The sequence below is a fragment of the Solanum tuberosum genome, unplaced genomic scaffold, assembly GCF_000226075.1.
Source record: "Solanum tuberosum cultivar DM 1-3 516 R44 unplaced genomic scaffold, SolTub_3.0 scf00321, whole genome shotgun sequence".
In the NCBI taxonomy this organism is placed as follows: Eukaryota; Viridiplantae; Streptophyta; class Magnoliopsida; order Solanales; family Solanaceae; genus Solanum; species Solanum tuberosum.
The window spans coordinates 620,704-633,581 of NW_006239262.1; the positions used below are offsets into that span (position 1 = coordinate 620,704).

The 12,878-nt window shown below is 35.6% G+C and overlaps 1 protein-coding gene across 1 annotated transcript; it reads left to right on the forward strand.

The window, feature by feature from the left end:
• Nucleotides 1-10,426: 10,426 nt before the first annotated feature.
• LOC102601888 (uncharacterized) lies at nt 10,427-10,922 on the forward strand. The gene has a single exon (XM_006360942.2). The coding sequence runs from the start codon at nt 10,487-10,489 to the stop codon at nt 10,901-10,903; it is 417 nt and encodes a 138-aa protein (XP_006361004.1). The 5' UTR covers nt 10,427-10,486; the 3' UTR covers nt 10,904-10,922.
• The last annotated feature ends 1,956 nt before the right edge of the window (nt 10,923-12,878 follow it).

A 12,878-nucleotide genomic window follows, 5' to 3' on the forward strand; every position in this document is an offset into this window, starting at 1 on the left:
ATCAATAAAGAAATAGTCATGTACATTACTTGAACATAAGGAAAGTCATTCATAGAAACTATCCATTCAATATACCTGCATATATATATTCATATCTCATCATAACATAAAGGAACCATCCCATACTATCCTACTGAGTCTACTTGTGCAATGTAAAAGTGAAGTCCAATCCCATAGTGTAGTTCATGTCTCTTTCATTATCTTATCATATAGGGAAGAATAGCCATAACCGACATAGACCATGTGAGCTACATAGAATTCGGTGTCATGTAACCCCACACCGATAAAAGGTGCCCTACTTGCCTAAGGTAGAACTAAATGTGTTAGCATTTAGGTGGATCCACTAGCTAAGTCCTATGTTGGCACATAGTTATGGAATAGGGAGATTGCTTCTAGAAACCCAACCTATTGCATTGGCGGAAGAGCTTCCATCTCATGAGTTTACTTTAGATGACCCGACCTATTGCATTGACGGAAGGGCCTTTTCCTCACTTTCCATATCCACTCGGTACTAAGCATTATTTCCCAAATTATACAAAATTAGTCTTGAATTGTATTTACATGAGTGAAGGAGTGCTCTACCCTTCATTCAATACAACTCATAAAATAGCTCAGAGATTCATTTAGGTGAGAAATAACTTTCAACCTTAGAATCATCATTAACATGTGAGTAAACCTTTCACATTATTGTTCATAGTGTTTTCATGAGAAATAGCCTTTCAATCAACATAACAACATTATCATCATCCTAGACAAGTCATACCTAATCAAGTGTAAGGGTAAGGGAAGAATGACCTTTCAACATACCTCAATTTACACAATAGTCATATGATCTTTACCTTTCAAATGATTCATAAGTTCACATACCACTTTCATCAATCATGAACAAACCTTCACAATTTACCCCCTTCAAGGGTCATGAACCAAGTCTCACAATCACACTTAGAAATACTACTTTAAGCATGAATAAAACAAGATTCAATAACTAGATTAACATAGACACAATTCATAGTAATCATCTTGCATCAATACACCCATCATAATTCATGAAATTGGGGTCATGGGGTAGTTCATGGGTTCATGGGGAGTTTTACTATAAAAATCACCATGAAATGTCAAATCATCCATAATATAAGACAAATAACATAATGAAATCATTTTAAAGAAGAACCCATGGCTAGAATGAAAACCCTAGTTTTTGAACAATATCCCAAATTTCGAAATTAGAGTTGAAGGGCTTTATGGAGAAAAGTGTTTTATGAATCAAGGTTCTCATACCTTAATTGAAGCTTTGACCACGAATTGGAGTTGAGAAGATGGATTCTTGAGCCCTAATCTTCAAGTTCTTGGTGTTCTTCAATGGAGGAACTCTAGGAAGAAAAATATTGGAGATGAGAGGATTTTGGTGAAATATTTGGGTGTTGTGAATTAATGACCAAGTCTTGTGAATTTTGACTTAAAAACAATATACATACTTCCCCTAAAAAACCCAAAACACCCCTACCTTATTTTGACTAAAAATAAAATGTCCCTAAAGACCTTCATTAATTGACCCGTCCAGGTTTCACGACTCACTCCATGAGCCGTGGTGAGGACCACGACCCGTGGTCCTACCCGTGGAGTTGAGGCAGTAGCCTCCTTTTTGGAGCTCAAGTCTCCATTGCCTAAGGCACTCTCACGATCCGTGAAGTGGACCATGCCCCATGGCCCTGCTCGTGGAGTGTGAGGCAGTAGCTAGCCTGTTGGAGCTCAAGGCTCCTTCGACCAAGGCACTCCCACGAGCACCTTTACGCCTCGTCAAGGGGACCATGGACCATGGTGGTGCCCGTGGTCCCTTAGGTAGTAGCTCCCCCAATATGTCCCAATTTCCATGAAACCAAGGGAGCTTCATGACCACCTTCACGAGTCGTGGTCCCCCTCGTGAAGGTTGGGGCAGTAGCTCCTAGCTAGGGGCAGCCTTGGCCTTTGGTGTTGGCTTGGCCCCTTTGCCTTGGAACTTGCCCTTTGGTCTAGACTCCAATTAACTCATTTTAACCCTAATTCACTTACTAAAACATCGGGGAGTCATTTTATGATTTTTAACCTTACGTTTAGGCTCTAGTTTAACCTACCATTTTCCGGAGTGTTACAATAATTCATGCATCATAAAGTGTAAGGATATTGAGGAGAATGAGCTTTCCAATCAATACCACAATTACACCATAGTAATGGGATCTTCACTTTCTAAGTAAATCATAAGCTCATACACAATTCTTATCAACATGTACAAACCCTCATAATTTTGTCCTTCTAGGGCCATGAATCAACCTCAACCCACACATCTAGAATTACTACATTAGATAAGGGGAATGTCATGATTCAATAACTCAATAAACACCTTAGTCACATCATTGTCATTTTCATGCATGGGGTGTGTGTGCGTGATTGTCCTTTCAATGACACAACAACAACATTATCATCATAGGTACTTCACTCTCAAGGTGTTCATAAAGCATGCACATAATATCATAATCATGCATACCCCTCACATCTTGCATTCAAAGATCATATTAAGTCATCACATCTAGCAGTCCCTACATGAGACATAGATATAATCATAACTCAAGCAAATCATTCATTTCATGCATAAACTCATGTGTTCATATTATAGGTCATGTGGGTCAAGTCCTTCCACAATAATACCATATACAATTCAATGCATAATAGCTTCCTTCTTAAAGCCTCAACATTCATAGCTCATTCATTTTAGCTTTTACTCTTTAAGCCTTAGAAGTCATATTCATACTACAAGCATTACTTTCAAGCAATACCTCACATGGTCATCATGTAAATCTAACTCTCAAGGTAAACTAACCACATGCTTCATTCTTGATCAATTAAGGTCATTTAGTGTCATATAAAGTCAATCTCAATACTACTCAATCATGACCCATCATATAAGCCCTAACCTAATTCATTCATGTCTACAAGATTTACTTATAAGAAATTTATATTTAGGTCATCTAATCTAAGGCAATTTATAAAGAAGTTCATCAATCTTAGAAGATCACATCTAAACCATCAATTTGCCTCTTTCATGACATAACACTAGACTATGACTATATCAATTTCACCCTAGAATCTTAAATTAATCAAGAATACATGTATATTCATACTAAAATCATGTAATTACACTATAATCATAGAATCTTCATTCTCAACATAAATCTTGAAGCACATACATAATTCTCAAGTTCATGTACAAATTCTCATAATATACCCATCAAGAATCATGAATCACATTCAACCCAACATCTAGAATTTCTATATTATATATGGCAAATAACACAATTCAATCAATCCAATGAATTCATACAAGTCCCATTTACATGCTTCTAAAATCAATTAATTCAATTAAGATCATAATTTAGCAATGGAGGGGATCCATGGGTTCTTGGGGGAATTTCACCAAAATTCAACCATAAATCATCAATTCAATCATAACCCAACATAATTCAACCATTGAAATCACTTTTAAATTGAACCCATGAATTTCGAACAAAACCCTTTCTTTTGAGGAAATTGGAAGTTTTGAAATCAAGTTTTGAAAGGGCTCTTTGGGTGGAATCTACCCAAAGATGAAAATTACCATACCTTGATGATGAATCCTAGAAGAATTTGATGAAAAACCCTTGATTTCTTAGAGCCCAAGCTTCAATTTTACTTTTCTTCTTCTTGGGTTTTTAGAGAGACAAATATTATGAGGAAGATGAACTTTTGATTTTGATTTGGGTCTTTGTGAAAATGATTTTGATTGGGTGTTTAATGACTAAAAATACCTTATATATTTATTTAAAGCTAATATATAATATACCCATTTAAAATTTGGACTTACAAATAATATTTACAAAAATCCCCCTTGCCCAAGTGGACTTGCCTTAAAAAACAACTAAGGCAAAGTTCAAGGGAGCTTGTTAGAGAAGTGATGTCTTTCACCTTCCTTGACCCCTCTCTTGAACTTATACTTGGTCAAATTTTTGGGTCATTTACCTTCTTTGAACCCTCACTTGAACTTATACTACGTCAAATTTTTGGGCTAATTTACAACTCCAAATTATGCATAAAACTTTAAGACTCAAACGTTAGGCTCTAGTTTCACCTATTAATTTTCTGGGTGTTACAACCTCGAACCGCATATAGCCTCTATAAGGATAAAAAAGCTCATCCAATCTAAGTAGTGCATATTTTGGACCTCGAATCGCGGATAGGCCTCCAAACTGACCAATAGGATCTACCTAATATTTATCAACTTCATAGAGGATGAAAGAGCCCGAATCATGGATTACGATTATAGATGAGATACCAAGACCTCGAATTTGTTACAATAATAGCTGTCGAAGGATCACATGTCAAATCATCATCACAAAACCACCATGGACCAGTGTCCAATCGCAGGTAATCAATACAATACTATGAGTTGAACCAACTCAAGTCCAAGTAGATAAGTGAAGTCCGATATCTCAATTGTAATCCATGGAGCCGTAAAACATGGGGCAATTGATAGAAGGTCATTCTATCAAATCCAAGTCTGCTGCACCCGTCTATAGGGAGGCGTAGCCATTCGTAACGAAGTTGGAGCAAAACTAGGGCAGAGTGGCTCCAAATAATGCATGTCTATTGAAATCACTAGTAAAGCCTAGACTAAGGCAAATCATGCCCAAATATATCAATAATAACAACAACCACGACACACCACAAAATAAGGATGATCATGAATCACAACTAACATGATTTTAAATTTCGGAAACCCAACATAGACCTAAAACATGGATTCTAGGTAATTTAACATGATTAACTAGGTACCAACCCTAATTCACAAAAATTTCCATGCCTTCACATAATCAAGCTCAATCTAAGGATGTGAAAGTCGTAGCCTACCTTTAGGCACAATGTGCACGCTCATAATCACAACTCTAGAGCTTTTCCCTTTAGAATGGTCTAAAAATCCTACCACATTTTAAAAAATAGAATCACAACATTAAAGAGGTTGTTTAGACACAAAATTCACATCGAACGGATGTAGACCCAAAATGGAATCAAAATAGGAAATGTGGGACCCGAGCCAAAAATTCTTGAATTGACTCTGTCAAAAAAGCCTAATCACCTCCCCAAACTTATGTCCAAATACGAAACACATTTGGGGATCCAAATGCAGCAAACAACAACATGCAACACAACATACCATTAAAGATAAAGACATGGATTAGGCAACCCCTTCGATGTCAAAAATACATCAAAACAATGCTCCCCAATGCTCTCTGAATACTCCAATGCATAGCCTCGAGCTCCCCGATCACACAAAGTTTTGAATCACCAAATTTAAAGTCTAACAGCTCTGGTAATCAAGTTTACAAACTTGGAGTGAAGTGATTGCGTCAAGTTTTAAGACTGATGCATGTGCCACAAAAGTAGACACTTGTCACTAAAGTGGCTAGGAAAGAAAGGAGGGACTCACTAAACAGAGCCCATGGCAACAAAATGTGAAGTCACTTAAGCGATGCTAGGGCTGCTTAACCGACATTTCTCGTGCTACAAAAGCTCGCTAAAGCTTTGGCCTTGGCCACTAAAGTGATGTTTGCTTAAGTGATGTTTGCTTAAGCGAGCCAACACTAAAGTGATGTTTGCTTAAGCGAGCCAAGGCCACTAAAGTGGCTGCTAACTATCCTAGCCTAATAAAGTGAATCCCAGGCAACTTAAGTGTAGGTCGCTAAAGAGACGCCTAGGGCGCAAAAGCATGGGCACCAACATCAGGCACTAATAAAATTGTCACTACCCAAGGTAGCCCCTACGCATAAAATAACGTATAAGACCCTGAAAGACCCCATACAAACCACTTAGCATTCATCATTCAAGATAATAGAGTATAAAAGATTTAAAAGGCAGTTTCAACATATAAATGTTTTATAAAGAAAAGCAAAAGTCTAAACATCGTCTCAAAGCCATCTAGTACATAAGATTGATCGGGGCGTAGCCCGTACATCAAGTTGCAAAATAAAAAGTAAAGACAAAAAAAAAATCAAGCTCGGTCCTCTGGTTATGAGGACTAACCAATCTTCAATGCCTCTATATGAGATCCCTAGCCACGAAAGTGCGAATTTGTATGGTTAGGACCCTACATTTGGGAAAATGTAGGCAAGAGTATGTGTTAGTGAAAATTTGTACCAAGTATGATAGCCATGCATAAAACATTTGAAAACATGCTTAAAAAAGGGTATCTTCATGGATGCAATGGCCAAGCTAAAACATGATATGAAAGGAACTAGAAGACAAGTCATAAAATATGGTCAATGCAAATAGACATTTTAAAACACATGTGAGATACTTCTTGAAGTAACCTTAATTCATTATTGTGGGAGATTTACCTTTAACTGGCATATAAGACCATGTGAGTTATCAACATGGAATCTGGTGTCTACCCCACACCGAAAAGGGGAGTCTTACTTGCCAAGTAAGACCATGAACTTCTAGCTTATATGGATCAACTAGCTAATGTCTATCTAAGACAATCATCCTATGGAGGGACATAGTATGGGATAAGGAGATTGCTACTAGAAACCCAACCTCTACTAACGAGAGAGCTTCCATCTCAATATCCTCTCGGTGCTAAGCGTAAATCCCACTGAATAGCCATTTTCTTAACGTGTCTTTAATAACCATGGAAGGGCATGCCATCTTGCCAATCCAAACTGAGTCATATGTCATCCATGGAATGGTAATATCAAGTAACAAATCCAAGCTAGTTTTCATTAGAATAGCGAGTTCATGTTAATCATCATAAAATCATGTACGTACCTCAATTCATGCTTGATAGATCATAAAACAATCAAATAAATTAATATTTAAAAGAACCCATGACATGGAAGAAAACCCATGAAGGAAAGGGCTCCATGGATGACAATTATCATACCACAATGCCAAAATCTTGACTTTAATGGTGAAATTGGAGGCTTGACTTGAAACTCTAGGTTGACTCCTTCTTCTTCAAGCTTTATAGAGTGAGAAATATTTTGGAGAGGAAGACTTGTTCTTCTTTTAGGAATTTGAGAGAATGATTTCAATTGGGAAAATTTGGGAGTAAAAGTACATATATAGGGATTTAGGTGAAGGGTAAAACGACCTAGTATTAGGCTAGAATAATTAGGAGAAGACCTAAAATCCCCTGAGACTATAACTGCCGACACCCGATGACGGCACGACCTACGATTCATTGGTTAGAATATGGACCGTACTGGTTGGCCGTCGTTTGGGTCAGAGATTAGATTTTTCAACCTTAAATGACAGGGCCCACCCACGGGTTGTGGTCCAAACGACAGGCCGTGGTTTCCGACCGCGGGTCTCAACTTTTGACCTTATAATTCCTCTAAGTCTGGGACTCACGTATGAACCCTATTTATGGCTCGTGCATTGAATGACGGACCATCCTGATGAACCGTTAAAAAAGTAGTGAAACTTGGCCTTCTGGAAAAATTCTAACTCACCACCCACGCCACCACCAACGGGCCGTCGTCCCACTTACGGACCGTAGGTGGTGTCGTCTGTGCTGGCAACATGTTTGTGGAAAAACTGAAATTTTTCCTTTCTAGAATCCGAAGAGTTACAAAAATCCAGTTAAGCCCCTCGGGCACCACTCCAGTGCTTGGGATTGGTTCGAACTACCGTGGATGCAAACGAGAAATGCAACTTCACAAATTTTGAAATTCCAAACTCAATGGAATAGTCAAAACTTCCAACCGAGGTTGTCTTGTCAACAAGTGGATCCGACGCCCAGGCTCTATTTTAAGCTTCATTCTATAAGGGGCTCGAAATTAGCCCAAAAGCCTCGAGATCCACACAGAAGGTTGTTCCAGAAAAAACTCAATGTTCTGGAGCTAACGGAACCATCTTAAATTTATTTTGAGGTCGTCTTCCTCAACTTTTAACAAAAATCAACCATTCAAGTTTAAAAAGTAAAAACTTGCATAATGATCAAATGAAAGATCAAGTGACCAAACTGTCAGTCCCAGAAAGTCATAAATGACTTAGGGTCTTTTGAATGCTCTAAATTATGAAAAGGGGGAATTTGCACAAAAATGACCTTGAGGGCATTTCAAGTAGGCAGAAGCCAAGAGCCTAGGAATAGAAACTAGTAGAAAAGTAGAGGTCATGGCTATCCTAGTCCCCTAAGATACTGTTTCGCACATATGATTCATAATTTACTCTTTTAAACTAACTTGATCAGTTTAATAAATATCATGCAAGATGTATGGAAAGTACATTGGGAAATTACTTAAAGGGTGGAGGAAATGAGAACAATAATGTCTACTCGAGGAGCACAAATATACCACACTGTCCAAGAGATAAATTAACTAGCAAACATCCTAGAAAACAAAACAATAAAACTATATAGGCTACAACAATTTCACACATTACAAAACGTACCAACCATTTGAATAAAGATATTGAAGACAAATAAAGCAAAACTACCATCAATGAAAATTGAAACATGCAAAATCAAGTAACAATAACTCATGAAACATGAAAATGTATCAAGAAAAAGATATAATAGGGTACAGAACAAACATATTTGTAGAATATGTCATCTTATCACATGAATAAAAATCGTTAAAATTCTAGCTAGACTAGTCTACTCGAGCTATCAAAAAGAAACTTCTAAAATAACAAAGGACTATAGGGTTGTATAAGTTCTTATAGCTTGAAATTTGAAAAGAAAAAACCCATAATAATTGAGGAGTGTAAGAACATCTTCCAGATGATCCCCAACTAACACACCATAAATATATCACACAGCCAGAAGGTGAAGTGCAAGTCGCACGTCAAAAGAAAAAAACATGACTCATTGAAGGATCTGCAAACCCTTGACAATGCCCTTTTTCAGATTCATTCTTCAGTGGACTCAACCTAACCACCTATGTATGCTACAACCATGAAATGAAAGGATTTAATCAAAAGTACTATCGGATGAAAAAAGGAACAAAGGGAAATACCTACTTTGGAACAATGGAGGCTTGATGTAGCGCTTAACAATAAAATAATCATTTGAACCGAGTTGGAAGATTACCCATAGGAGGAGATGAAAAATTGGCAGCTCCAAAGACTTCACTCCAAAAATATTTTCGAGTCCTTTCAAACCACAAGAGATGAGTGTTAGTTACTCTTCTGATAGACCAACACTCCCCTTATCTTAGAGTATTTAGGATGGATCAACTTCTTGCTTCAGGACTTTTCTTCACCTTTAGTTTCTTTTATAAAAAAAAATTAAAATATCTTTTGTTTTGGTCCATTGGAATAGGCAAATTTTGATTTAATTTCTCCTAGGTTGAACCGATAAAAAAACCGTTGAAGTTTTATTTCGTGCACACCTAAACTCTATATTGGTTTAATTACCCTCCCCAACCTGATATTCTATTAGTCACGACCTCTTGGATGCCAACAATCCATAGAAGTGTGACAGACACACTGCCACCTGTATTTTCTTATTCGTGTATAACTTTTTAGAATAAAAAATATATTTTAAGCTTTTTAAGTTCGCCAAATTATTTAAATCATCTTTTTAAGAACAAATTTTATCACAAAACAGAAATATATGTTTTAATTATATTTTTTAGCAACAATAAAGACATTCTAATCATTTGATTTTTACAAATTTTAATTATAAAATTCCAAAAAAATATTTTACAATTTTTTCTTGATAAAAGAATGATCCATAGGTGATGTAAACTCATTGCAATAAAATACGTTGTTTGAACTTCATTATTCTTTTAAAATCTTTTTTTATTATGATAAAATAACTAATTTAGATCGAAAAGAGAAGATATATATTTGAAAGAAATAATTATTTTATCTAAAGAAAAAAAATTGAGATAAAATATATATAGAATATCTATTAAAAACAAAGAGTAATACTATTAGAAAAAGTATCTCATTATATTAGTTACGTGATAATGAATAGTTGAAAAAAATCCTACTTGAAAGCTAAGCTTTCAATGTTTCTCGTCTCCAATACGCCTAAGAGAGAACGTAATCACTCTATTTGCCACATCAAAATTTATGACACTATCGGATTGTCAAGTTCATAATGGGAAATTAAGCTAATGTAATTTTAAGGTGTGCGATGAAAATAAATTGCTAGTTCAAGAAAGTTGTAAGATATAAAATGGCCAACGGACAAATTTCTTAATAAAAAAATTTAAACACATAAAATTATTTGAAAAATAATAATACTATATAAAGTGATATTATTATTAATCAAGTATTTTGAATGTTCCTTATTGAAAACAAACGTATGGAAAATAATGAATACCGTGTTGATTGCGCAGATATGTGCTTAGAAATAGAGAATGAGATAACAAGAAACTAGAATTGTAATAAGAAATTAGATAAAGGAAATGCCCTTATTGCAATCCTTTTAGAGGGATTGCAATAAATATAATTTTGTGGAGCAAGTGAAATGGGGAATAAGGCGAGATGGTCAAAATTAAGATCAATGAACTTATTTGGAATATCCCCATTTCATGTGCTCCTTTTTTCAGTGCTCATTTCATTTGTTGATGGAGAGGAATTAATGAATCCATTACGATTGCCTTCTGAACATGACAATCAAGAAATATGTGCCTTAATGATAGACAATGATCATTGTTCGTGTCCAGTTAAATGCTTTCGTCCTGATCCTGTATGTGGGGTTGATGGTAAAACCTATTGGTGTGGTTGCACTGATGCACGTTGTGCTGGTGTACATGTTGCCAAACTAGGTTTTTGTGAGGTTGGGAATGGAGGCTCTGCACCCGTTTCAGGCCAAGTCCTTCTTTTACTTCATATTGTTTGGCTTATATTGCTTGGTATTTTTGGTTTGTTTGGCCTTCTTTGATCATATGTATTTCTTTAGGAAACACAAAAACATTCATTTATTATCTTTCTTCATTCTTCATTTTTCATTTTTTTCTCCTTAACTCATACAGGTTAGATTTATTTTTTGGACAATGTGATTTGTACATCCATTTTTTTTCTCAACATTCCTCCTCTAGGGTAGTATGTTATTAATGTATCTGCTATCTGGGGAAAATTCACGCCTTTCAATTTTAGAATTAAATACAAATTAGATATTTACATTACATTTGTTTGTAACTCAATCTAAATAATATATATTATACTAATCCATTAATGGTTGAAAAATTGTGTCATGTATAAATTTATAAATGAACTTCAATTTGATTAAAACAACAGTAGATCTAACTGAAAGTGATCTTAATTAGCTCATGAGAACAACACACCAATGAATAGTTTTAGTGCACTGCATCCTTCTTCTTTTATGTCTATTATTTTTTGCAATACTATTCCGCGTAAGTTATTCAAACCATCTCCTTTCATGGTTTCTGTGGTCTCTTAGTTAAAAGACAATTTTGAACTCTCAATTTTCTGAGATTTCTTTTAGTTAGTATTAAAAAAATACCTTTGGTATAAACAACATTATAGATATATATTTTTATATCAGATATTTCAGCGTTGCAGCAACAACTAAATTAGTAATATATTTGGCCTCGTGTCAAAAGCTAGTTGATTTTTTACTCTTCAATAAGAATGATAAAGCATTTCTCTAGCTTCAATCCTATAAAGAGTCTATCCCAACAATCAAGCCTGAAAAGAAAAAAAGTAGGATAGAAGTTAATTTTCTATTGAATTGAGTAATCTATGTGGATAGGACGTATCAACACCTTTTGCATCTTGTCATTTGAAAGGAAATATATAAGAATAATATAGTGTTGGGTCCTGAGGATCAAGGATGGCTGAAGATCGAAACCATAATGTGGTTGTATACAATTTCATTTTTTCTTTCTAAATATAGATATGACTTTCTCTTGATGGAATATACCAAGCTAAATCTTCATTTTAGAACAACAACTCATAGAAGTAGGCGACAACTGCTATTAGGGTCAGTCTTTAGGCATTGGATCTCTAAAAAAAGGATTTTCTATCGTTGCATGGGTTCCTTTTTGTATAAAATCGGTTGTGCTCTGGCTCTTCCCATCTATCAGAAGGTTTCCCTTGTGTGGAAGGTTGACTCTGAACTTCAGTCAATTGGATGAATCTCCTTATCTAAGGTTATTTGTATGGCACTCTAAACTCTCTTTCTTACGCGAGAGCACCTTAACTTAATATCTTCATTTCTTATTATTAAGCAGAAGGTACGCTCAGCCTTGATACGTCGCTATTTCTTAATCCTTGCCTCCAGGGATTAATGAGTCGGTTGGCTCTTGGAGTATAGCCTCTCTCGGGGTTAGCAATAAAAGTACACCGGCCCATGTGGGTTCCATTTTTAGTCAAATAGTGAAGGATATTTCATGTATAATGAAAAATAGGGTGGACGGAATCCGTATATGTTGTTCAGGTCAATTAGATGGTCGAGAAATAGCTAAAATTGAATGCAAAAACTATGGAAAAAGATCTTGTGTTGTTCAACGGTTGAAAAGAGATGTCTTGAGTAATCAGAGAAGCAGTTTGATAAACAAATTTGATCTTGACTTATTCAATTAAGGCATTAGTGTTTGTTCTATTATATTTCAAAGATCACATTTTTCGCACTTTATTCAAACAATAGTTGTACCCGTACAAAATTCTACTATTTCTCTGATCTCTATCATTATCTCTATTCCCTTTATCAATTCTCCTATCCAATTTAGGTCTATGAATATATTGGGGAAGGTTTTGATTTTTTGCTCAGCTTGGATCACGATTGAAAACTCTCTGAAAAGGGGAAAATCACAAACGAATCCTCTGACAACTAATGAAGAATTTTTTGAGCTAGGCTCACATCCTTTGAGGATGCAAATTGAATTACGAAAAGA

Excerpts from the sequence above, each read along its gene's own strand:
- LOC102601888 (XM_006360942.2), top strand. The coding sequence starts at position 10,487 with ATGGGGAATAAGGCGAGATGGTCAAAATTAAGATCAATGAACTTATTT.